At 37.0% G+C, this 23,940-nt stretch overlaps 2 protein-coding genes across 2 annotated transcripts; one reads left to right on the forward strand and one right to left on the reverse strand.

Annotated features, from left to right (window-relative positions):
• Nucleotides 1-245: 245 nt before the first annotated feature.
• LOC122828553 (GTPase IMAP family member 8-like) lies at nucleotides 246-7,238 on the reverse strand. The gene is made up of 6 exons (XM_044112187.1): nucleotides 7,043-7,238; nucleotides 4,923-4,985; nucleotides 4,101-4,679; nucleotides 3,947-4,012; nucleotides 3,078-3,710; nucleotides 246-1,662 (listed from the first exon to the last, which is right to left on the reverse strand). Exons 2-6 carry the CDS (start codon nucleotides 4,939-4,941, stop codon nucleotides 1,031-1,033), a joined length of 1,929 nt encoding a protein of 642 aa, XP_043968122.1. The 5' UTR covers nucleotides 4,942-4,985; nucleotides 7,043-7,238; the 3' UTR covers nucleotides 246-1,030.
• A 5,926-nt stretch (nucleotides 7,239-13,164) lies between these two features.
• LOC122828557 (actin-like) lies at nucleotides 13,165-22,792 on the forward strand. The gene is made up of 10 exons (XM_044112195.1): nucleotides 13,165-13,188; nucleotides 16,570-16,691; nucleotides 16,771-16,779; nucleotides 19,888-19,989; nucleotides 20,299-20,409; nucleotides 20,500-20,584; nucleotides 20,743-20,904; nucleotides 21,033-21,224; nucleotides 21,317-21,498; nucleotides 22,087-22,792. The coding sequence occupies exons 2-10, from the start codon at nucleotides 16,572-16,574 to the stop codon at nucleotides 22,228-22,230; spliced, it is 1,107 nt and encodes a 368-aa protein (XP_043968130.1). The 5' UTR covers nucleotides 13,165-13,188; nucleotides 16,570-16,571; the 3' UTR covers nucleotides 22,231-22,792.
• Nucleotides 22,793-23,940: the final 1,148 nt, after the last annotated feature.

A 23,940-nucleotide genomic window follows, 5' to 3' on the forward strand; every position in this document is an offset into this window, starting at 1 on the left:
ATTTTCATCATTCAGCATCACTAACTAGCAGAAACATTTGACACAATTTGGCTTCAGGAAAAATATAAATTTAGTGCAAATAATGTGAGTTTTTTAAAGTTTGAGAGAAACCAGCAGTTCTGACTGGTTTGATCTTTTCTTCCAAGCAGAAACTTTTATTAAAAACTACTTTATATTGTCTGGAAGATGTAATAAATAAAGTCAAAATTAAATAGAATTCAAATAAAGTAAAACAATCAAAAACATTATTCATAAAAATTTTATTTTTATAAAAAAAAACAAAACAAGTACATTAAAATAAAAACTAAAAACATTTAAACTCATATTAAAAACATCTGGAAATGTTTCCAACACAAACAAAATAATCCATAAATTGTTCCTGATTCCAGTTTATCTCTGTAGTTTATTGTTAAATGATGGATCAGGTTGTCATTTCTAAATAATTTCAGGCTGAAAGTTGTTAAAAAAAATCCACCAAGATCCAGATAAAATGATCAATTAATGGAAAAATGTTTTAATAATTAATCTTTAGATTTGAACAGATTTTGTCTTGTTGGTCCTTCAACATGTAAAGTTAATAAAGATGATTTTTTTCAACACTACAACAAACAAAACATCAGAAATTCATGAAAATATTTACAGTTTGATCACATTTTACATTTTAAATTAAATGTTTTTTTATAATCTCCAGTTTTTCATTCTGTTACAAACTGATAAAGTTAAAATAAAATAAACAATAAAAATGAAAAGAATGAAGAAAAGTAAGAAACTTTACTAAAGAGAGTTTAAAATAATAAAAGTGAAGCACCAATAACTAATAAAATAATTCATTAATATCACAGGTTAATATTAATAAATATTTTTCAGAAACAATTGATTGGCTAAGCGCTTTGCATTCTGGGAATCAGAGTCTCTTTTGTTCTCTGCAGTCATTTCATTTCTCCTTATTTCAACGATTTAATCAGATTCAGGATAAACTTTATTGATCCATTTTTTCTGCACAAACAGGAGAATTTATTTTGGTTTCATTTTACAGGTAACAGTGTAGCCTGTAACGGTCTGTAACAGGTAACATCTCTTCAGTGTAGCAGCTGTTTTTATTCTCTTTCACCATCATGTTGATCATTTTGATCAGATCAGTGACTTGTGAGGGATTCTTTATTCCATAGTTATTAAACACATGATATCTTCCTCCACAGTCTCTGATCAGTTTCTTACAGGCCTCATCACAATCATATTCAGTGTAATATTTAATGGACTTATCAGGTTCCAGTTCATCTCCTCCGGTAAAAAGGACAATAGTAAACTTTTTATAATTTTCTCCCAAAACTTTCTCCATCAGTTTCAGTGTTTTTGTATCTTCTGTAGTGAATCTGCCGATCGGTAAAACCAGCAGGAAGACATGAGGACCTGGAGACACCAGACTGAAACATTTCTTTAACTCTTTATTAACCTGATCTGAGGTCAAGTTGGTGTCAAAGAGACCAGGAGTGTCAACAACAACAACATGATGACCGTCTACATAACATTCAGCTTTCTGACAGATTTTAGTTACTGACTCAGGAGAAGCTTCAGCTCTAAACTGTTTTGATCCCAGGATGGTGTTTCCTGATGAACTCTTCCCATTGCCAGTTTTCCCGATCAGAACGATCCGGAGACAATCTGGAAAATTACAGCAATAATAATAGTTATAATGTGATTAGATCAAAGATGCTAAATTCACAGTTCACTTTAACCAAAAACAGAATTCATGTTATAAAGTGTTATAATTTATGAATTCTTATGTTTCTAAAGTTATATAAAGTGTGTAACTGGTTTTGTAATAAATGTTTTTATGACCCCAGGAAGAATAACCTCTGATATGAATATGGCTGATAGGATCCAAATAATCAAACAGCTGAATCTCTTCCTGCAGTCAGGATCTCCTGCTGATCTCCTCATTATTTAACTCTATAAATATATTTAACTTCTATTTATTTAATGTTTTGGATCAGAGATTCATCTAGAGCTGCAGGTCGTGGTTCTCCAGGACTCGTTTTGCCACCTTGGTTTTATTCACAGCAGTCCTCTTTCCTGCACTTTAGCAGAACTCCAGTTTGATGTTTGGTTCATTTGTGGAGGTGTGAATGTGTAATCAGCTCTAATGCAGAATAAAAAGGAAAACTCTGGTCTGTCTACAAATCTGACAAATATTGATCACTGAAAAGTGAAAAATTTAGAAACAACATTTTCTAGGCTCTTACTCATAAATTTGATCTTTGTCAGAAAATAAGAACATAGAGAATATTAGTGTTCACCAGGAAATGTCTTTTTCTTTATTTTATCTACATTTTAATCATTTAGGTGTGTAAATAATTAGATTCTCATCTTCAGAAATGTTTTTCCTCTCTGTACCAACAGTTCTGATCATCACATTTCTCTTCAATTCTTGGTTTTAAACATCTTTAGAAATAAATGATAAATCTGCATTAAAACAATAAACTGTCAAGAAAACCTGAGATCATCCAATTTCCCCCAGATGGAGATTTTAATTTAACAGTAACAATAAATAAAGTTACCTTTAAGATTAATCACACAAGTAACATCTAAACCCAACAGTAGATTTAAATGTCAATAAAATCAATCTGGTTGTGTGTGTTTTGTGTTTTTGTCTCCTGCAAACTTTGTTTTAATTGTTTTTCTTTTTAATAATAAGAAATTATAATCAGACAGAGAGAGAGTCATGAAACAGGAAGAGCAGGTTTTTGGAAAAAAGAGGAAGTTTCCAGCCTGCAGATTTATAAAAGTAGTTTAAAATATTCCCTAATTCAAAGCATAAAAGTTTTAAAACGTGTAACTGCAACCTGTTGAAGGTAGATTGTAGGTGAAAGGTTTAGGAAAAGAGGAACCAACAGGAGAGCAGAGATGATCAACGTCTTATTTGGAAACAGATGGTTGAACAACTTAAACTGTTAACAGAAAATATTTTGAAGGCAACAGATGTTTGAAGAATCAAAGGATGATCTTTGAGCAACCATCTAAAGATGGAAGCAGAAGACAGGAGTTCATATTTTAAAAAATGCTGAATTAATACTTACAAGCAATTTTTTTCTTCTTGAGCTCTTCTAGTTCTTGCTGTTGTTGTTTGAGTTTTTCCATCTGGGTATTTGCGAACATTACTGTTGTATAGCTTTCTGCTGTTTTAGTGGATGTACTTATCTCTCCCACCTTCCTGATCAGTTCTCTGACCTGCCGTCTGTCTCTGGTGTCCAGAACAAAATATCTTCCTCCACAGATCTGGAGGAGATCCTGGATGTCTCTGCTCTCCTTTATAAAGTCACCAACATCTTTATCTGCAGCATCAGTCTCTGTGGTGAAGAGGATGATGGTGAAGTCATGGACTCTAGAGCTGAATGTGTCCTGGATGGTGTGTAACTCTCCCTTGTCTTCATCAGTGAGGGGACCCACAGGTAGGACCAGGATGAAGGCGTGGACACCCTCAGGATCACAGAGGGAGACACACCTGAAGGATTCCTCCATCACTTCCTGCTCAGCTTTTCCATCCAAGGCAGGCAGCTGCAGCAGAGAAACCCCACGTCCAAACACCTCTCCCTGCTTCCTGACACACTCTGAAGGAAGATCCTGGTGACCTAGAATGACCTTGGCTGCTGACGCCTTCAGGGATCCATTTGGACCAAACAGAACCAGGTTCAGAGGTTTATTATTGGTATCTGAAAGTACAGAAACATTGTTAGATTTTATACTTAATCTGTAAAAAATGTCATTAATTACAACCAAGTTAATAAAAATTTGAGACACGTTTTACAAAACGTAATATTATGCCATATAATAGATTTTATATTTTTCTCTTAGTGTTGTGATATTTTTATGTTAATTCCAGTCTGTTCTCTTTACTTTTGACAAACTTTATTTACATTTTGACTAAAATTGTGATGTTTTAACTTACTGCCAGATGAAAAGTATCCCCAAAAGAATGATAGTTGAGAAGTAATTTGTTTAACTGCATAAAGACCTGTAAAATAAGACATTAAAGTTAGGTAGTATAAAGTAAAGCATGTTACAACCATGTCAACTATTTTATTTAGGTTTTGTTCTCTTACCCATGTCTTTAATAGGAGTTACAACTGAAGCTTTAAGTTTCTTTAATATCTGGGCGTCGTCTGCTGATGGAGAGGTCGCTGCATCCTGTAACTTTCTACATTTCACATGTTCTCCATTATTTTTTTTCACAATGTTGTCAAAATAATTCATTAGCTCTGAAAGATCAGTCTTCCTGCGTGTAAATATGTCCTCTATCTCTAATTTTCCATGTTTACATTTTTCTATTAGCTGATTCAATGTCAAATTGGACTCTGAACTTTCCTCTCTGGATTTCAGAATCAGTACCAATGAATGATCAAATGATCGATCGCTGAAGGTTTCAAGGACTGTGCAGATCCAGTTATTTTCTGTTTCAGTGAAGAATTTAGGATGTAGAACCAACAGGAAGACATGAGGTCCAGGAGCTGAGAGTCTGGCGATGTCTCTAATGAACTTTGCCTTGTTGTTCTTTGTGGGACTCAACAGATTTGGAGTGTTGATGACAGTTATTAGTTTTCCATCATCTTCAAGAATGAAGTTCTGAACTAAATTCCTTTGGTACAGTAACCCGCCCAGCAGAACCACCCTGAGCTCAGACTCTGGAGAAAAAAATACATATTAATATTATTAAACTATTTATGTGTATTAATGTGTCACATTCAACCATTTTCAAACATCTTAAGGTTAAGGCAACATATTCACACCAGAAAAACGTTTAGTTTTTATTTTTACTAATTCCTAAATGAGTTAACAGTTAAAACCTGAACAGTGAATGAACAGATTCTGGTTTCAGCAGCTCTGAGTTACTGAAGGAGTTTTAACAGAACAGTTTCTAAACTCACCACTTTCTCCTGCTGCCATGATGTCTCTGTTTTACAGCCAATGGACAGGAAATCTGCTTAAATCTGGTTTCAACAAGCATAAAAGAACAAATGTAGTAAAATATATCACAAAGAAAATCTGTGTTAACATTGTAACTAAATACAAAATGTCAATTTTCAATTTGAGAATCTTTAATGCTGTTTATGGTGGTTTATTTGCAGTAAAACACTGAGAGAGATCAGTGAGATCTCACTAATCTTCCTTTCTCAAAGGTTAAAACTGATCTCAACTCAGGAGACATTTTACAGTCGTTCTTAGATCAGCAGGTAAACACATCAAATTACAAACCCAGGAAACAGAACCAAGACATTTAAAACAATATTCTCCACACAGAAATCTGCAAAAACAGAAAACCTGAGGCTACGTTCACACAGCAGGTCTTTTTTGCTACTAATTAAAATGAACCCCAGTGAGACGTGTGAACGGCTTCCAACCCCAAAGTGACTCGTGACCCTGAAGAAGAACGTAGCCGCCAATTATGGGTCAGTTATAAAGTTATTCAAGGTGACAGCATCGTCACCGGATCAGAACAAAATGAAGGAAGCTGATAAAAACAAAGACTTAACAGTTTCCTTCACTTCCTCTGCTGCCATTGCTAAACCTACAGACAGACTGCAATTATAAAACAGCAGAAAATAAACATCGTCGTTCACATCAAATCCTTTTAATTGATTGGCCCTTTGAACATACAGGAGGAATCCAAGTGAATGGGAGAAACCAGAGTGAGCTGTGAAGCAAGATTTAAATCGAGTGACAAAAAGCAGGAAGGCAATGACCAGATTTATCATCTGACTTCTTCTGGTGCAGAATTATAATTCATGTTTCACATCAATGACATAAAAATTTAAAATGACTGCTGACACTTTGGAAACAATCAGATTATCTGAATTAGTTTAAAATGTGGAAACAGGGAGTGAAAAGATTCTAATGGTTTGTTCAGACTGTTAAAAATTGTCAGATATTGGTGATATTTAGATAAATAAAAGTGGATTTGAGTTGCATTTGCTGTGTGAACGTAGACTAAGTTTATTCAGTGGGATATTTGTTTGTTTTTTCTCCTAACTATTCAATTTAAAACAAAACTCTTTAGAATCATGTTTTGTTCTTTTTGTCAGTTATCAATAACTATAAACCATGTAGATTTCTTTCAGTAATCAGTTGATCCACTGAAACATGGAAGCAGGAAGCAGCAGCTGATCCTGTTGCTCCACCAGATTCACCAATGTCAGTTTTTAAAGACTTAAAGAAAAGGAACAGAAAGATCTGGATGGAAATATTTTATATGATTTGTTTTATTAGAGTCCACTGCTGATTTTAAATATCATTGAGAGTTTTTATCCTGGTTAAATAAAGTTTAATTAAAGAAAAATATCAATTTGATCAGATTTAATCTGATTGGTTCTTCAGTCAAAACCCAGAATATTAAACAGTTGAGAAAAATCATTTAGATTGCTGCACAAATTAAAAAAGTTCATTATCTTCAAACTGCCAAACATTAGGATGTAAAAAAAATGTTTTTTTACCTCATCATAGTAAAAAAAATAATTTTTACAATCTAAAGTTTTACTTTATGATTCAAAAGCACAAAAACAGTTTAACAAGAAAGTTCAGATGAAGAAAATAAATGATAAAAAATAAACAATGAACATGTTCAGATTATTGCTGCATGATTCTGTTGGGTCCATTTAATTTAATTTATTACTTTTCTAAAGGATAAATAATTTCTCACACTAAATAAAAATCATTTTCAAACAAAACTTCTTGTGATCATAATGTGTCTGACAGCAGCTCTATAAATATGAATATTATTTACTTTTACATGTAAATATCAACATTATGCACAAACTGGGTTTCATAAAACTAAAACATGAAAACTTGTTTGGTTTAAAAATAATTTATTCTATAAAATATAATAAAAATATAAAGTTTGATTTTGACAGGAACTCGACTCCTGGATTTTATTCTTTTCAAGTATTGATATTTGTTAAGGCAGCTTTGATCTGTTATTAATATTCACATCAACATTTTTAGAGGTAAATCTTATAAAATGTCTGAGAATCTTTTATTTAAACTGACTCACCTGCTGAAGCTCAGAAATGTCACCATGAAGTTTGGATTGAAGAAAAATCATTTCAATCAGAACCAGATGTTTCTTATTAACTCCAAAATAACATAAAATGAAGAAATAAAGTAAAACTTTAGTAATTAAATCTCTGCTGCTGTTTTCATAGCTGCTGCCTTTCAGACATTTGACAGTTTGATGAAATTCCTGCTCTGGGTGTTTCACTGAAATGTTCTTCCTCGTTCCAGCAGCAGCTGAAGTTTTTACTGAGATAAAATAAAACCTGCAGAGTTCAAACCGAACCAGACTAACAAGATTCACAGCTTAAAAACAAAAAAACAACAAAAAACCAACAAAAAACCACCTCAACTGATCCAGCCAGGATGTTTCCCTCCATGCAGTCGGTTCTGATCCGGAACCAGCAGGAAAATCACAGCTGGTATTTCCTGGAGGTCAGATGGAAATCCTGGAGTTTATTCATTTATCAGACATTATATGAACAGAGAACAAACTGTTAACACAGAATTACCAAGAAACCAAGAATAAACATTGAAGTACTGGAGGAAACCAAAACTACAGAAGAAAATCACAGAGAGAAAAATCAAAATCCATGTTTGATCTTTGGATTTTAACAGAAAATAAAAAATCTCAATCAATCAATCAAATTTTATTAGTATAACACATTTCAGCAACAAAGCATTTCAAAGAGCTTTAGATCATCAAAACACAAAAACACAGAATCAACAATAAAACATGACATTAAGTCAAAAGCCATCGTTAAATTCATAATTGATTAAGTTTCAAATAAAACTCTAACCTGCTGGTTTTTAGTCCAGATTTACAGGAAGTCGGTGTTTCAGCTGTTGAAAGAAAGTTTTACATTTTTCTGGAAGTTTGTTCCAGAAAAATGTAAAAGTAGTAAATCAAATGTTGATCAGATCTTTTTATTATTATGATGTAATAAACAATTTATCTGCATAATGAGAAATGTTTTATATGAAACTCCAGGAAACATTCATCTGAATTAGTAACTTTGTTGTTTTATAGTTAAATAATCTGATCTGTGCAGTAAAATTAAAGTAATGAAATCTTCCCTCATCTACAGATGTGACCCCAGCGACTCACATCTTTCTGTTTTTATTCATCAATCTGCTCACAGATCTACTGTAACAAAGTCCAAAACAGAGAAATGTGTCCATTTGATCCAGTCAGAAAAAGTTTCAATCTATTTGAACTGATCTAGGATCTGATCAAACTTTACTTGGAATATTTTATCTTTAATTTCTGAGTATTTTCTCTGAAACTTGGTTTTTCAGGATTATTTCACTCCATAAAAATCACTCAGACATTTTCAAACTGTGAAACTGTGACTCCAGTTTTTTCCAGAACCAGCAGGTTGAGCAGCTTCCATCAGTCCAACCGGATCATCAACCGTCTTCAGTTCCCAGAAACACTGAACTGATCCCAGAACAGCTTCTGTTGCTTCATCCATCGCTGGTTTAACTCTATTAATATCATGAATCTGCTGTAAAATATTAAATATCTATGATGTTTGTAAAACAGTGACCTGGAGGAATAAACTCCTTTATTTCTCTTCATGCAGCATCTTAAGGTTTGTTTCTTTTCTCTCTCTGTGTTTCATGAAGTTCATCTTCCTCATCAGTTTCTCTGAATCATCTTCTGAACGGATCCAACATGAAAAAGTTTCTGTTTTATGGATTTCAGGGTTTTAATGTGTGGAGACGTGTTGATAAGCAGCAGTTCAACCCGTCTGACAGGAAGCAGTGATCAGTCAGGATCAGTCCTGCGTTGGTAGAGCCATCAGCAGGTAGCAGTCTGTAACGCAGCGGTCTGCGGTTCCATTCCCAACCCATTTACTGCATGTCCTCCAATTCTCTGTTGAGCCACAAACACTGTAAAAAATAACCAGTTACTCCACTTCACAGTTTAATTATTCTGATTCCTTCATTCAGAAAGGAAGAGAAAACAGCAGCTTGGCAACCAGAAGAAAGAATAAAACAACAGAATCCACTAAAACTACTCATTTATTTTACATGATATTTTCATTTAGCTCAATAAACCAACATAATGAAACATGACTGAAGTAAATCAGATGTTAGATTCACTTCTTGTGTAAAGTATAAACTAACGTAGAGGAGAGGATGTGATTGTTAAAGTCCAGTGAATATTTCTGCTGGTTCTGGTCGGTGATTTCAGGCCAGCAGACTGGAAACGAAGCAGGTGGTGAAATGTCTCTGTATGAGGTCAAAGGTTAGAATTCAGAGAGCAAGAGGAACCCTGGACTTCAGGCCATTTACCAAATATAATATCACTCTGAGAAGAAGAAGAAACAGAAGCAGATTAAAACCAAACATGAACTGGAACCTTGTTGAGATTTTTGGGCTCAGATTTTCCCTGCAGGTCGTTTTCACTGTTTTCAGCTTTAGAGGTGAATTTATCCCACTGTTACTGAAGAACAGAGATCTACTCAAACATCACACATTCATTCATTTCCTTTTTTCACTTTATTAAACCTGAGATCATCAGTTCAGTAACTGAACCCATTCAGTCTCCATGGCAACGACTGGTTTGTCCAGTTCTGGTTTGTTCTTCCTTCATAAGAACTGAACCAACCTGAAGTTTTAGTTTCCACAGATCAGATCTGAAACCAGTAAACTGTAAAACAAAACAATCATTTATTTTATTAAATACATTTTTATTTCCTCCAGTTTCCTTCAAGCATCCGGACATCGATGTTGTTCTGCAGCAGAATGAGACGCTGCTCAGGTCATTCTGAGGATCTGACTTTTCTGGGTGTTTATTTTGTTCCTGTGTCGTTTTGTCCATCACTCAATGATCCCAGATGTTTCTCTGATCACCTTCCTGTGTGTTTATTCCCAGCTGTGTCTGTGTTTCTGTCTGTGTTTCTGTCTGTGTTTCTGTCTGTTTCTGTCTGTTTCTGTCTGTTTCTGTCTATGTTTCTGTCTGTTTCTCTGTCTGGTTCTTGTTGGATGTCGTGACATTTATCTGCTGTCCTTCATGTTTTACCATCTGCTCACCTGAACTATCTGGACTTTATGTCTGAGAATCATCATAAAAACCATCATTTTTATTTTCTGCTTCCATCTTCACCATTTCTAACCACAAATCACGACACGTTCTCATCGTTTCCTCCATTTACTTCCTGTTCCTGCAGTGAAGTAACTTTGTTTTCTGGACAGAATCAGACTGATGGACAAAACAGAACGGGTTCTGGTTCTGGTTCTGGTTCTGGTTCTGGTTCTGGTTCTGGTTCTGGTTCTGGTTCTGGTTCTGCTCAACATCAGAACCAGAACCAAACATGGAGAAGCTGCTTTCAGCTTCTATGCAACACAAATCTGGAACAAACTTCCAGAAAACTGAAAAACATCCGAAACCCTGAGATCCTTTAACTCTGGACTAAAATCCAACCTGGTTTGAATCAGAATAAATATCAGAATATTAACCAACAATTTGATGATTTTAATGCTTTGGACAAAATATAAAGTTTGTTTTTCAACTGGTGACTGAATGTTGAGAGCAAAGAAATCAATAATTTTGGCTAAACTAATAATTTCTTTAGTTATTCAACACAATCAAAATTATTGTGAATTTTCCATTTTTACAGGATTAGTAATAAAATAAAAACAATGTTAAATGAAACAAACTAACAATGAACAGATGAACAGACGTCTGGCTTTATAAAACCGTTTATAGGATTATTAATTTGAGGGTTTCATGTTTTAAATTCTGTTGGTTCAGCAAAGAGTTTTATTTCATTCTCAGCAAAACAATAAAATATAAAGTGGAAAATAAAAAATAATTTGTGTTACAACAAGAAGATACAATTATTTCATCTTTAAACTAAATGTTTTTACTAAACCTCATCTTAGAAACAGTTCATTTTTCATAAATATTTAAATGTAACCTTTGAACTAGAGAATCTTTTTCTGTTCCAGGAACAGAAGTTGATTCGGTTCCTTCATGCTGAAGGACATGAAGCTCCTGTTGGTGTTTATCGGTTTCCAGTTACCTGGTGAGAACATGAACATGAAAGCTGCATCTGTCACATGATGCATGAGTAAATATGTATAAATGAGGATCTGCTTGTGTTGCCATGGTGACGGTGTTTGATGGAGGAGCAGCTTTGTGGGAGACGAGGCGATTTAATGGAGAGACGTCGTCAATCTGAACCTGAATAATCCCGTCCAGAACAGGATGGAGAAGGTCAGAGTGAGATTAAAAATGTTCCATTTTTATCTGAATGCTCAGCTGGGAGCAAAGGTCATGAAGAGGTCACAACATCTGGTAAGGTCAGTTTACTGAGATGAATTTAGTTTCAGATAAACCTGCAGGTTCCCAAAACCAAACCCACCTGGATACAAACCAGTTCCCACAACACTGTACAGCAAGAAACAGACAGAACAGATAAATGTGTTTCATGTAACTGAAGCAGAAGAAGCAGAATATTAACAAGTAAAACATGAACTGGATTCCCTTTGAGCATCGAACTCCGAGTCGCTGCAGATGAACATCCTGCTGACTGAAGCTCCATTCAACCCAAACCAGCAGGGGGCTGCTGGTCCAGGTCAGTCCTGATGACCAGTTAACCTGAAATAGATCAAGAAATCAGAGATTTTATTTTTAAGTCTCATTGCCCGACTTTATCGGTACCAACCATAAAAAATGAGACTTCTGGTTGTGGGGTCGTTGTTCTGTTGAGAACAATGCAGAGACTTTCTGCTTGGTCTTTGGAATAAGAACACAGTGGATGTTAAACGTCATGAAACGGTCAGAATCACTCCAGAGGTTAACATCTGCAGAGCCATGAGCCCTGCTTTTTGTTTTTGGGCAATATAAATAATGACTATTTCTATAAATAATGACTATTTCTACAAATAATGACTATTTCTATAAATAATGACCATTTCTACAAATAATGACTATTTCTATAAATAATGACTATTTCTATTACCCAACAGTGAATATAAATAGTGACTAGCAACTAAACAATGAGGAAAGAATGAAAGTCGTCTGCTGAAATGTAAAAAACAGAAAGAGAAACTGAGTTCACACAAAACAACAATTAAAAGGGAGGTTAGAAGAAATGTTTCTGTATCTTTGGAGTATTTTTAGGTTAATTAATATTCTTAATGTCTTTTGTCTCAGATTCGTTGCTATAAAGTTTTACAGCCAGGTTTTTATTCTCTAAGCTGCATATTGGAGTTTTTCTCCTGTTTTTCTTTAAATGCCAGAGAATGGGAGGAATGTACAACAGGACTGTTTTAGCAATAATGTGTTAAAATGTTAATACAGAGAAAAGTAACGAAAACGTTTCTTCAAAATTTTATTAACCTGATAATGAAATTCCTGATAGCTGCAGACCAGTTTGTTCCAGTTTGAACCCAGAAGGACCAGTAGATGGTGGAGTTTCACTTTGACTCAAATCTTTTCTCATCATGTCTTATAGGAAACATTAACATCATTCCAGAGGATCAGGTCAAAGTTCACCTGTTGAGATCCTGCTCCAACAAAAAACTGAAAAATGAAATGTAAGATCTTTGCTAGAAGTAGAAACTGACTTCCAGGCCAAGAGAACCACATGTTAATGTTTGTTCTTGTTAAGAATACGCCTCTCAACTAGTTCCCTTAACTAGTTCCCTTAACTAGTTCCATTAACTAGTTCCATTAACTGGTTCCATTAACTGGTTCCCTTAACTAGTCCCCTTAACTAGTGTTCCTTCAACCGTTTAGTTTTTATTCACTTCTGTGAAATCAAACCATCCTAACTGGTATAAAGAGGTCAAACTGTCCACTGAGGCCTCTAACTAATGACGGATCAGTTTTTCTGTATTTTCCTGCTTTATGGATTTATTGATGAGATATTTTAACTTATTGATGTTTGAAGTTCAATTCCAGACAAACTGGTAGGAGATGGTTTATTTCCTCATTTTCTGCCTTCATTTTTAAATGTGTTTTTTCATCTCTGTGCTGCATCACAAGAATGCAGACAGTCGTCTCTTTTCATTGAGCTTCATGTTCCTCATCCAATGAGAGGAGAACTTTCTGTTTGGAGCAGAATCAGGTTTGGGTTCTTCATTTCTCATATTCACAGTGGAAACGATCAGATACTTCACCTGCAACAGGTAAGACCCAGAACAGACTGTGTCTGTTTTTAAAGACCCAACAGATGTTTAACAGCTGGGATTAAAATCAGGTTGATAGTCAAAACCTAATACTTACATCAGCAAGTTTTTACATTTAATCAGATTACTGACTACATTTTCTGGCCTAATGATGGTTATTTTTTGTCTGAAAATTTCTTTGTGTTTTCTTCACACTCAAAACCTTTCATTAATTTAATAAGGATGGAGTTGAACTGACTGGACAGTGGATGACTTTATTCAGAGGTTCTGACTGTTTCACCTTTCAGTCAGAACGAGTGAAACAGAATCTGTGATCTTTACTGGCTTGAAAAGGTTCCTAATTTCCTCCAGATGCATTTAAATTTTCATCAGACCTCAGAACTAGTTTCAAACCTGATGGTATTTATCAGTGATGTGTCGTCTGTGTCGAGGCTTTGGAGAGTGTGTCAAGTGATCCAGCAGGATTTTATGGGCTTGTGTTTCTGCCTCCCACCTGCAGTGGATGTCTCCTCCTTCCAGGGAGGACAGAAGAGCTGAACCCTCCAACAGACAAACTAGTTTTCTTAACTCTGATCTGCAGGGATCCATCTTCTGCATGTTTTCCCTGCTGCCACTTACCTAACATGAAAAACATGAAGCGCTGAGGTTTCCCATCCAACTGTTGGACTCATGAGCCGATGCACCACGAGTTTCATTTGCTCTACAACAGGGGAGGGCAACTCCAGTCCTGGAGGGCAACTCCAGTCCTGGAGGGCAACTCCAGTCCTGGAGGGCAACTCCAGTCCTGGAGGGCAACTCCAGTCCTGGAGGGCAACTCCAGTCCTGGAGGGCAACTCCAGTCCTGGAGGGCAACTCCAGTCCTGGAGGGCAACTCCAGTCCTGGAGGGCAACTCCAGTCCTGGAGGGCAACTCCAGTCCTGGAGGGCAACTCCAGTCCTGGAGGGCAACTCCAGTCCTGGAGGGCGCCTGCAACTTTTAGATGTTTCTCTACTTCAACACACCTGAGTCCAATCATGAGGTCGTTATCAGGAGAACCCGACTGCACTGAGGAGATCCAGCTGTTGGATTCAGGTTGTTGGACCAGAGAGACTCTAAGAGCTGCAGGACATCGGACCTCCAGAACCAGGACTGACCAGCCCTGATCTAGAGTAACATCCAGTGGACAATACATGTAAAACAGGCAACATGACAACAACATGAAGCCTAAACTGAATAAACAAAGAAATGATGTTTGCATCATATATTTGACTAGAGGAACAAGAGAAGGCAAAGTGAAGTTTTTCCTGTATTTTAGGAACGTTGTTCAGTCTCTGACATGTGGAGGAGGTTGAATCATGAGGCTGCAAATGTTGCTGGTTAAATGGATAGAAAATTAAGTCTGAATCATTTTGGGATTCTTCAAAAAAAAAAAACAACCTGAGCTCACAGAGAAACATCAGCAGGTTTATAAAAGTTGAGACAAAATCCTTTCCTCACCTCCTCAGTATTCCAGGAGATTCTCCAGTTCCCAACGTTTCTGTTTGATTGCTGCGTCATCTTTTCATCCTGAAATGACTCAGCTGGTCCTGACCCTCATACTGAGTATCGTTGTGACACCTCAGGTTTTTAATACATCATTAAGTTCAATTGGACACAACACTTCACCTTTTAACACATCAGAAATGAATAGACGAGATCTGTGTTGGTTTATGACATTATAGGTGATGGTTCACCATTACTATATGTGAACCTATTAGGAAATATGAAAATGTTGCTAGACAAGAAGAAAGTGGATACACTGCAAAAACATGCGCTCAAATAAATTGAAAACAGACTCGCAACAAATTCCTAAAAGAAGAAAACTTGACAGGTGAAACAGCAGCGTTTATTTAGATTCACAAGCGAACTGACTGGTTCGGCCCGTTGGCCCGGTTTCAAACATCACAGCCTGATCCATCAACACAAACCTCCTCATGCGCTTCATAAAAATCCTCCTGTTTACTAGACACACACCTCCATGCCTCATGCATCACTAAGAAACACAAGATGGCTGATAACTCCAAAGATCCTCAGCAGCGCCCCCTGCAGTCCAAAACACATCAGCCTCCTCAGCAGGGAGAGTTTGCTCTTCCTGTAAAGAGCATCAGAGTTATGAGTCCAGTCTGGTCAGGGGCTCAACTACAGACTTTCTTTAGTGTATGTGAACATCGGCGCCCCCCTCAGGTTTAATACGTCCATGCAGCTTTCCCTTATTCATGCTCTCATAAAATGCAGTAATTAAATTCAAATTATCATAATATTTAAGTTTCTGTTGCTTATCTAATGTATTTATTCCTTCCTGATGTCATCACTCGTCTCCTCTGTCACTGTCTGTCTCCTTTGGTTTCTCCACTAAATCACAGGTCAAAAAGCTTTTTTTAAATTAGTTGTAAAAAATGACAGATCTTAATACAGCTTTTAAAAATAATGTTTAAAACATATTGTTTGGGATTCAGGAGCTGTTCCCTCATTTCCACCTGACATTACACCGACCTGTTGCCTTCCTGTTTGCCCTGATTCTTCTTCTCTTCTTTCTCTCCATCCTCACAGATTAATAACGTTCATTTTGTGTTAAGTAGGTTTAGAAATACAGCAGTTCACATTTAAATGATGTCCTTGTTGGATAACAGTTACTGACTGGACACTGAATCTGATCTGACTCATCAGATACGTCACAACACTGTAAAAACATTTAAACTCAAGTCCTAAAACAAGAGTCAGCAACATTTTGAGTCTCAGGTCTGCAGTGACACTGAAGACTAATAAACATGAACAACTCATCTTTAATTAAAGTATCAATAATAATAAATGTACATATGTGTGAATAATTTGCTCCCTGAAAAGCAATTTAAAATAAACTAAACAAAAAGTAGTCCAATATTTTATCATCTAATATATAATTGAGTCCAAGAGAATCTTCCACCAAACTCTAGAAGGTCTGAGGCTTTTTGTCAGGATGTTTTCCTTCATTCTATAGCTTGATAGGAGGTCAGGTTATCGGGTCTGTGGCTGCTGACATCCACCGGGCGGTTCCGCCGGGAGGTTCCGCCGGGAGGTTCCGCCGGGTTCTGAGTCCACTGACTGTTGGCCAGTCGTCTGCAGCTGTGAGGCAGATTATCTGCAGCAGGAGAAGTGGAGCGGTGTCAGTCTGTTCTCTGAAAACAGGAAGTCTTAGTGTCTCTTTTCTGTTTCCATCTCATATCTTCAGCATTCAGGAACAACTTATTACTCACATCGTTAATGAAGAACATTCAGCTATCGTGTCAAAATCCTGAAAGTTAAAACCAATATTTCCATTAATAACCAATAAATCCTTGTTAGATAACTTTCAAATATTATATAACTGAAATTGCTTTCTTTCAGAAATGGATGAGGAAATTGTCTCTGTGGTTATTGACAATGGATCTGGTGTGTGCAAGGCTGGAATGGCTGGAGAAGAAACTCCCCGTGTTTTTCCATCCATCGTTGGATGCCACAAGGACAAGGTCAAGGTTCAATATAAATGGAAAGATTAGAACTAAATCTGGAAGAGTTTGCAAATAAATGTGTGTTTTTCTTTTTCAGGATGCAGTGGTGAGTCCAGATGGTCACTTAGAATATTTTATGAAATTGGCATGAATGCAAAGATAGAAAGCCAAACGCTAAACTTTACAGAAACCTGACAGAAACAAGTCACATGCTCTCATATGTACAACTAAAAGGTTGTATGAAGCCTAAAGCATTGAGACGCACCACGAGGTTCACTTATGGGTCAAACAGACCAACAGAGGATGAGGAACAATGTGAGGGTTCTGCAGAAACACATGAAGAAAAATAAAGGAAAAATAAAGAAAGAATCTGCAGCTGACAAAAAAACTAAACTAAAGAACATCAGGGAAGTTGATGAATGAATGAATATTAAAACAAGGGAAAACTGAAACATGTTAACAATAAACACAGCACAAGAATAATCTATGAAATAAAACCTCAAGTGAAAATGAACATAAAATCTAAATGAACAAAATAATAAACCCAAAACAACCCAAGTATCAACACTAACAGGTTGGGACAAGAATGATGTAATAAAATAAAATCAAATCAAAAGAAAACACCTGTCATGATTCATGTTCTGTCCTGTCCATGCTGAACCTAATCACTCATTCAGTTCACCTGTCTGATTTACCTTCCTGTTCCACCTGGTCCCTGTCCTACTTAACCTTTCTCAGTTTCTGCCTCTTTGCCAGATTATTGACAGCCAGTAGAAATCCAGCGTTTCCTTCCAAGCCTTCAGTGATTCTTCAACCTTTTTCTGTCCATGGATTGACCCCCCTAGTGATGGTGAGATGAAGCCTCATGAGGCATTGAACCACTTGAGCCAACTGGTTCGAGAAAGGGTTCATTTCTTGAGGCTTCATGTGCACACGACACCACCTACTGGCCAGGTGTATAATCACAACCCGCTGTATCTTAACACGTGTGATGCATTGAATTTTTGTCTATTATGGCTCTTGGGAATGACTTCACAAAAGGTGAAGAAAAAAAGAGACAAAGAGAGAGAGAAAGAGATGTATAGAGATAGAGATAGAGAGAAATATATGTACAAAAAAATCCTATCCTGTCCCACAGCTATCTTAAAAATCCTAATATAAAAATTAAGAACTTTAAAACTAACTAACCAATCCTATTTATAATAGTGAGATTATTAGTAAAAAGCTCAAATTAAATAAATAACCCAATTATAAGTCCTGAAATAATAAAGTCTAAAAACATTAAATATTAATCCCAGAAAAATAAATAAAGGGGGAAGGGGAAAAAAATTAATTTAGATCAATACCTTGCTTATTCCAGAGCAAATCTGCTTATGATGTGTGATGATGGTATTGGAGTTCAAGGTAACTCAAGTTAAATCAAGTGGTGAAAACTCACGTATCCTTAATATTAGAATTAAAATTAAAATTAAAAATAGGATAGCTGTGGGACAGGATAGGATTTCTCTTTTTCCTTTCTCTGTGTCTCCTCTCTCTCTGTATATATATATATATATATATATATATATATATATATATATATATATATATATATATATATATATATATATATATATATATATATATATATATATATATATATATATATATATATATATATATATATATATATATATATATATATATATATATATTTTTTTCTCTCTCTTTCTCTGTAAATATCTATTTTTTATTTTTCTGTTTCTCTCTATCTCTAGATCTATATATCTTTCTCTCTCTCTTTGCCTGTGTCTTTTTTCTCTCCCTCTTTCTGTATCTGTCTCTCTCTATCTCTCTCTCAGAGGACGTGCGGCGGCCCGTGCTTTCCTATGACTTCCTAGTGAAACTGCCCTATTGGGTGGGGGAAGTTGTAGTGTTTATATATATATATATATATATTCTCCCTACCTGTCTCAAACTAAATAAACATTATCCAAACTCTGCTATCCAAACTATCTAAACTCTATCCACTCTCTCAACTGACCGCAACTCGCCTACAACAACCCACATTTTGAATGGAGCCTGTGGGGTTTATAAAGCTGTCAAACCGCGCGCCAAAATCTGAGCCACTTCCCGAAGCAGTCACGTGGTACAGCCGGGCAGCGAGGCCTCGGACGACGTTTTCGCTCCTCCCCTAAATGAAGCAAGCCTCGAGCACGCTTTTACGGAAACGCCTCCATTACTCGACACACGCCTCGAAGCCTCGGCTCATCACGTAACATCACTAGACCCCCCCCTGCCAAGCCCTTATTGGATCTCGACTGATTTCTGGACCCTGACCCAAGTTCTGCCTCATGACCAGCGAGTATCGCCTGGCCCTCATGCTAAGTTCTCTCTCTCTGTCCTCCCATGTATGACCTCTGCCTGATCACCGTCTCAGTCCCTGTGTGTCGCCTTCTGGATCTCCTTGTGGAGAGTTTCATTGGTTCCACAGCAGCCTGTTCCACCTGGTTCTCTGTTCCACCCTGGTTCTCTGTTCCACCCTGGTTCTCTGTTCCACCTGGTTCTCTGTTCCACCCTGGTTCTCTGTTCCACCTGGTTCTCTGTTCCACCCTGGTTCTCTGTTCCACCCTGGTTCTCTGCTCCACCCTGGTTCTCTGTTCCACCCTGGTTCTCAGCTCCACCCGTCCAGCAGAGATGGGCACCACAGTGCTGTGTTTGACAACCACATCCTGAGCAACAACCAGAATCTGAAAATTTTATTAAACTTTTTTTTTTCCTTTCCTTACAAGATCCAAACAAATGTTAATGAAACCAGACATGAAGAAATGACCTGGGATGGTTAAACCTTATGAACTGTTCAAAAATGACAAAACCTGAGCTGAGTTAAACTTCCAACAAATAAATGATAAAATACAGACAGTAGCTCATGACAGATATAATCTGAAGAAATTATTCTAGAAGGAGAAAAACCTATGAAATTAAACCTGGAGGAAAGAACCAATATGGCAGAAACTACAAAACATGAACCCAAAAAATGATCATAAACTAAAAACCCAAACGCTCCAGAATTGATACATTTATTGTTTAAAAAGTGGATCTGCTGCTTTAACTGTTTTGTGAAAATGTTGGAGTCGTCCGCTGTCCTGTCTGTCAGATATTCATGCTTTCCTTTGCAGAAGGTTTCCAGGATAGTTGGGCTGATTGCTGTGTTTAATGTTTCCTCCTCATGAAGAGAAGCTGCATGGGAACTGAGGCTCAGGGCAGGAGGGGCGTCTTGGCCTTAAAATACATCACTGACCAGAACTTTGTCACCGACTGGGAGGAACTGGGAAACGTAAGGCTGTAATGATAACTTTGTTTTCTATAACTGTTTTCAGTCAGAGGTCGTGACCTGACATCCCTGATACAATAAGTTCTGGGTTTCATATTCATCACCAGTTTCTCCACATGAACATTGCTCTGCTGTTTCACTCTGAAGCTAACATGTTAGCTCCTCTTGGTCATACAGGATCTTTCCATTTTGGTTCAGCTATTCAAAGTCAAACTAACTCACTTTTGCCACTAACTTTACAAGTAATGTGTCAAAGGTCAAAGGTCAAAGGTCAAAGGTCAAACTAAACTGTTATCATTATGTTGTTATCAGCTTTGGGTCCATGCCTACAGCACTGAGCTCCAGGTTGATCCTGGAGAACATCCTCTGCTGCTGTCAGTGGCTGCAGGAACACCCAAACCCTGCAGGGAGAAAATGACTCAGGCAGGTTTTATCAAAACTGACCACTCTGATAGAGATACTTTCTATTATTCTGTGGTCTTTTAGTCTGGATTTGTGTTTTTGTTGGTTCAGATCCTTTTTGAGGCCTTAGACGTTCCTGCCTTGTTCTTGGCCAATCAGTCTGTTCTGTCTCTATATGCTTCTGGTCGCACCACAGGTCAGTGAGCTTCAACATGTCCATAAAACCTGGAGGCTCCTCGTTCTTTTAAATTAACCTTATTGCAATGAATTCAGTATTTCTGATGGTCTGAGTTCTGACCCATTAGTGTTTCTACAGTGTACAGAAACCTTTACTGAGATTTTTCTGCCTTGCAGGTTTGGTAGTGGAGTCTGGTGATGGTGTCAGCCACACTGTCCCAGTTTATGAGGATTATTGTTTGCCCCACGCCTTCTGCTGCACCTCGGTGTCTGGAAGAGGCCTGACAGAGAACCTGATCAGGATCCTCATGGACAAAGGCCACTACTTCACAACCAGCGGTAGAACACCCACTGAACGCTTCTGGGTTTTCCTGAATTTCACCTCTGATGGACAGAATTTATCTGAAGCTTTTGTTCACAGCAGAGAAAACTCACATCCTGGATTTTTGTGTCTCTCTGACCTTCAGCTGAGCGTGACATCATTCGAGACATGAAGGAGAAGCTCTGCTACGTGGCTTTGGACTTTGAGCAGGAGATGAAGACGGCATCTTCCTCTTCCTCACTGGAGAAGATCTATTTGCTTCCAGATGGACAAGAAGTCCGGATCTCCAACGAGAGGTTCCGCTGTCCAGAAGTTCTCTTCAAACCAGATTTAGTTGGTTGGTGACATTTAGAAAAAGACAAAAATACATCAATACAGCATCACTCCTCCATTTATTCATTAAAACTGTTTAATTTTTATATTCTTCAGGAAATGAGTCGGCTGGTCTTCATGAGAACATTTGCAGCAGCATCATGAAGTGTGATATTGACATCCAGAGAGACCTGTGGTCAAACATCGTCCTGTCTGGAGGGTCCACCTTGTTCCCTGGATTCACTGAGCGCATGCAGAAAGAGATCCCTCCTCTGGCTCCGCCTTCCACCACCATCAAGGTGCTTCAGTTTATTCTTGCATTGCAGATAAATGAAGAACAAAGTGACCTGCAGGCTGCAGCACAACCAGGTTCCCTGCAGCATCAGAAGTCAATCAGATGGATTTCCTCCTACTGGAAACGTCTCACTCCATTACAGAGCAGCAGTTTTAGAAAGTAAACATCTCCATGGAGCTCAAATTAAAATGTAGCCAGGAATTAGTAAAACTTGCCAATGATGAAAATCTCATTGATGAAATAACATTTATTACTAAAATATCAACTGTAACCAGAACGCTGGGATCAGTCAAAGTTTCAACAACCATCTCAACAAACCAAATGTTTAGTTTTGGTTCCTTAAAAGCTTCTCTTTCTCCCAAAGTTCAAAGAAGAGAAATTATACTGAAGTTTTAGTCATCATCACTTAATTTAGACTTAAAACATACAAGATGTTCACCTGGTCATTAAAATGACATGGAAAAGGAAACGATTGATTTATTTTTTAAACATATTTTCAGTGACTCAGTAATGTTCACTGGTTAACAGTTAATATCAATAATACAGACACCAAACTGAATCTCCTTTGCTTTGTTTCGTCTTTCTTCTCCAGATTGAGGCTCCACCATTGAGGAATATTTCTGCTTGGCAAGGCGGCTCCATCCTGGCCAGCCTCTCCACCTTCCAGCACCTCTGTGTCACCAGACAGGAGTACAACGAGTCCGGCGCCATTATCATCCACCACAAATGTTTTTAAACGTCTCTGTGGCTCTAAACTTTCCTTCACTTGCTGCACCAAGCTGAGCAAGTTATAGTTTTTATTTGTTTGTGGAATAATGTGGAGAAAAACAGTCTATCAACACTTGAAGAGTGAAATTAGAGTGAAAACTGTAAAACTATAAAACATTTAACTGTTTAAGCTTTGAAATAAATTCAGGAGCTTCTTGTTATCCTAAGAATTGTTGCTGGTTTGTTTAACTATAAAAACCTATTTTGGTGGTAATGAGATGGAAACTCATTACAGAAACTTTCAAATCTCGTTGTAACGAGATGCTGCTTCTGAATTTATCTCCAAACTCCAACAGTTAAACATTTCTGTAGAATGAAAACAGCAGAATTAAAATTCAGTTCATTTTGTAAAATTTAACTTGACAATAACAGCAAAATGACACCCAAATATTTTACAGTGAAATATCTGGAGAGGTTTGATAGAAAACCAGAGTAATTAATACATATTTTCTCTTTAAGATAATCTGTGACTAAATGTATTTAAACATGTTTAAATCTTACATGTATGAACAATGTACCAATTCAGAGTAAACTGAAAAAATCAAAGTATTTTTCCTACAACCTGTCAGTCAAATGATAAACTGCACATGTTGAATAAAAGCTTTAAAAATCTGTGGCCCCTGAACAGAGGGGCCAGGTCAGGGAATGACTGGAAGATAAAGAAATAAAACAAATTTGTTGTGCATCTCTTACTGCACCAGATGTGTGTCAGGTTGGAGTTCTGCATCCATCCATCCATCTTCTGTTCTCCCTCATGGGGTCGGGAGGGTTGCTGGTTCCTCTCCAGCTTTGTTCCAGGCGAGAGGCGGGGTCACGGGGTCACGGGGTCACCCTGGACAGGTCACCAGTCTGTCACAGGGTTCTGCATCCATCTGCTCTTTATTTCTCAGTAAGCAGGAAAACTGAACATCAATGTCTGGCTGAAGAATGAAAATGTTTTTTTATGCTTTAGAAGGAAATAAATACTTTATTTTGTAGATTATCTGTTTCAGTTCACTGAGCTGGTAGAAACAAATCATTCAGGTTTGTTCAGATTTCTTGAATTGATCTCAAAACTGAAAAACTGACAAGAAACAAAAAACAAAAGCTGTGAAAAGCAGTTCAATGTCATGGAGACAGAACTGGTTGGTTTGTTGAGTAAAAGTCTAAAAGTCTCAGATTAAAACATTTTGAATCAGATTTATTCTGCTGCTCTGGTCTAAACAGAGGGAGAGAACAGCAGCATTAACAGATCAGAGCTTCAGCCTCTGTTTAACAAGAGAGAAAAACTTATGTTTTCCATTGTAATGTATAATCTGAGTAAATACAATTCATTCATTTTATTTAATGATTTAACAAAATAAAAGCCAGATTAGAGAGAGTTCATCCTCAAGTTAACAACATAAAGTGAAAACTGTAACTTCTGTTGGGAAATGGAGTAACTGCAGGAGCTGAAGTGATTTGGTAAAATGTTGAATATATTGGTGGTGGAGTGGAAAACAATCTGTCTGCATCCAGACCTGGAAAAACAGATTGTAATGAAAAAACTCAGTCCTGCTCTCTGGAGACGGGAGTGTTGGACTGAGTGGTTTGTTGAGTCTTTCTACCTTTTGTTTTTCCTACAAGGTGTTTTTTTGTGACATTTTTCTCTTCACTCTGTTACTTGATCTTAAGTGGAGTTTTGGTTGGTTCAAACTGG

Source organism: Gambusia affinis, linkage group LG03, assembly GCF_019740435.1.
Source record: "Gambusia affinis linkage group LG03, SWU_Gaff_1.0, whole genome shotgun sequence".
NCBI lineage: Eukaryota > Metazoa > Chordata > Actinopteri > Cyprinodontiformes > Poeciliidae > Gambusia > Gambusia affinis.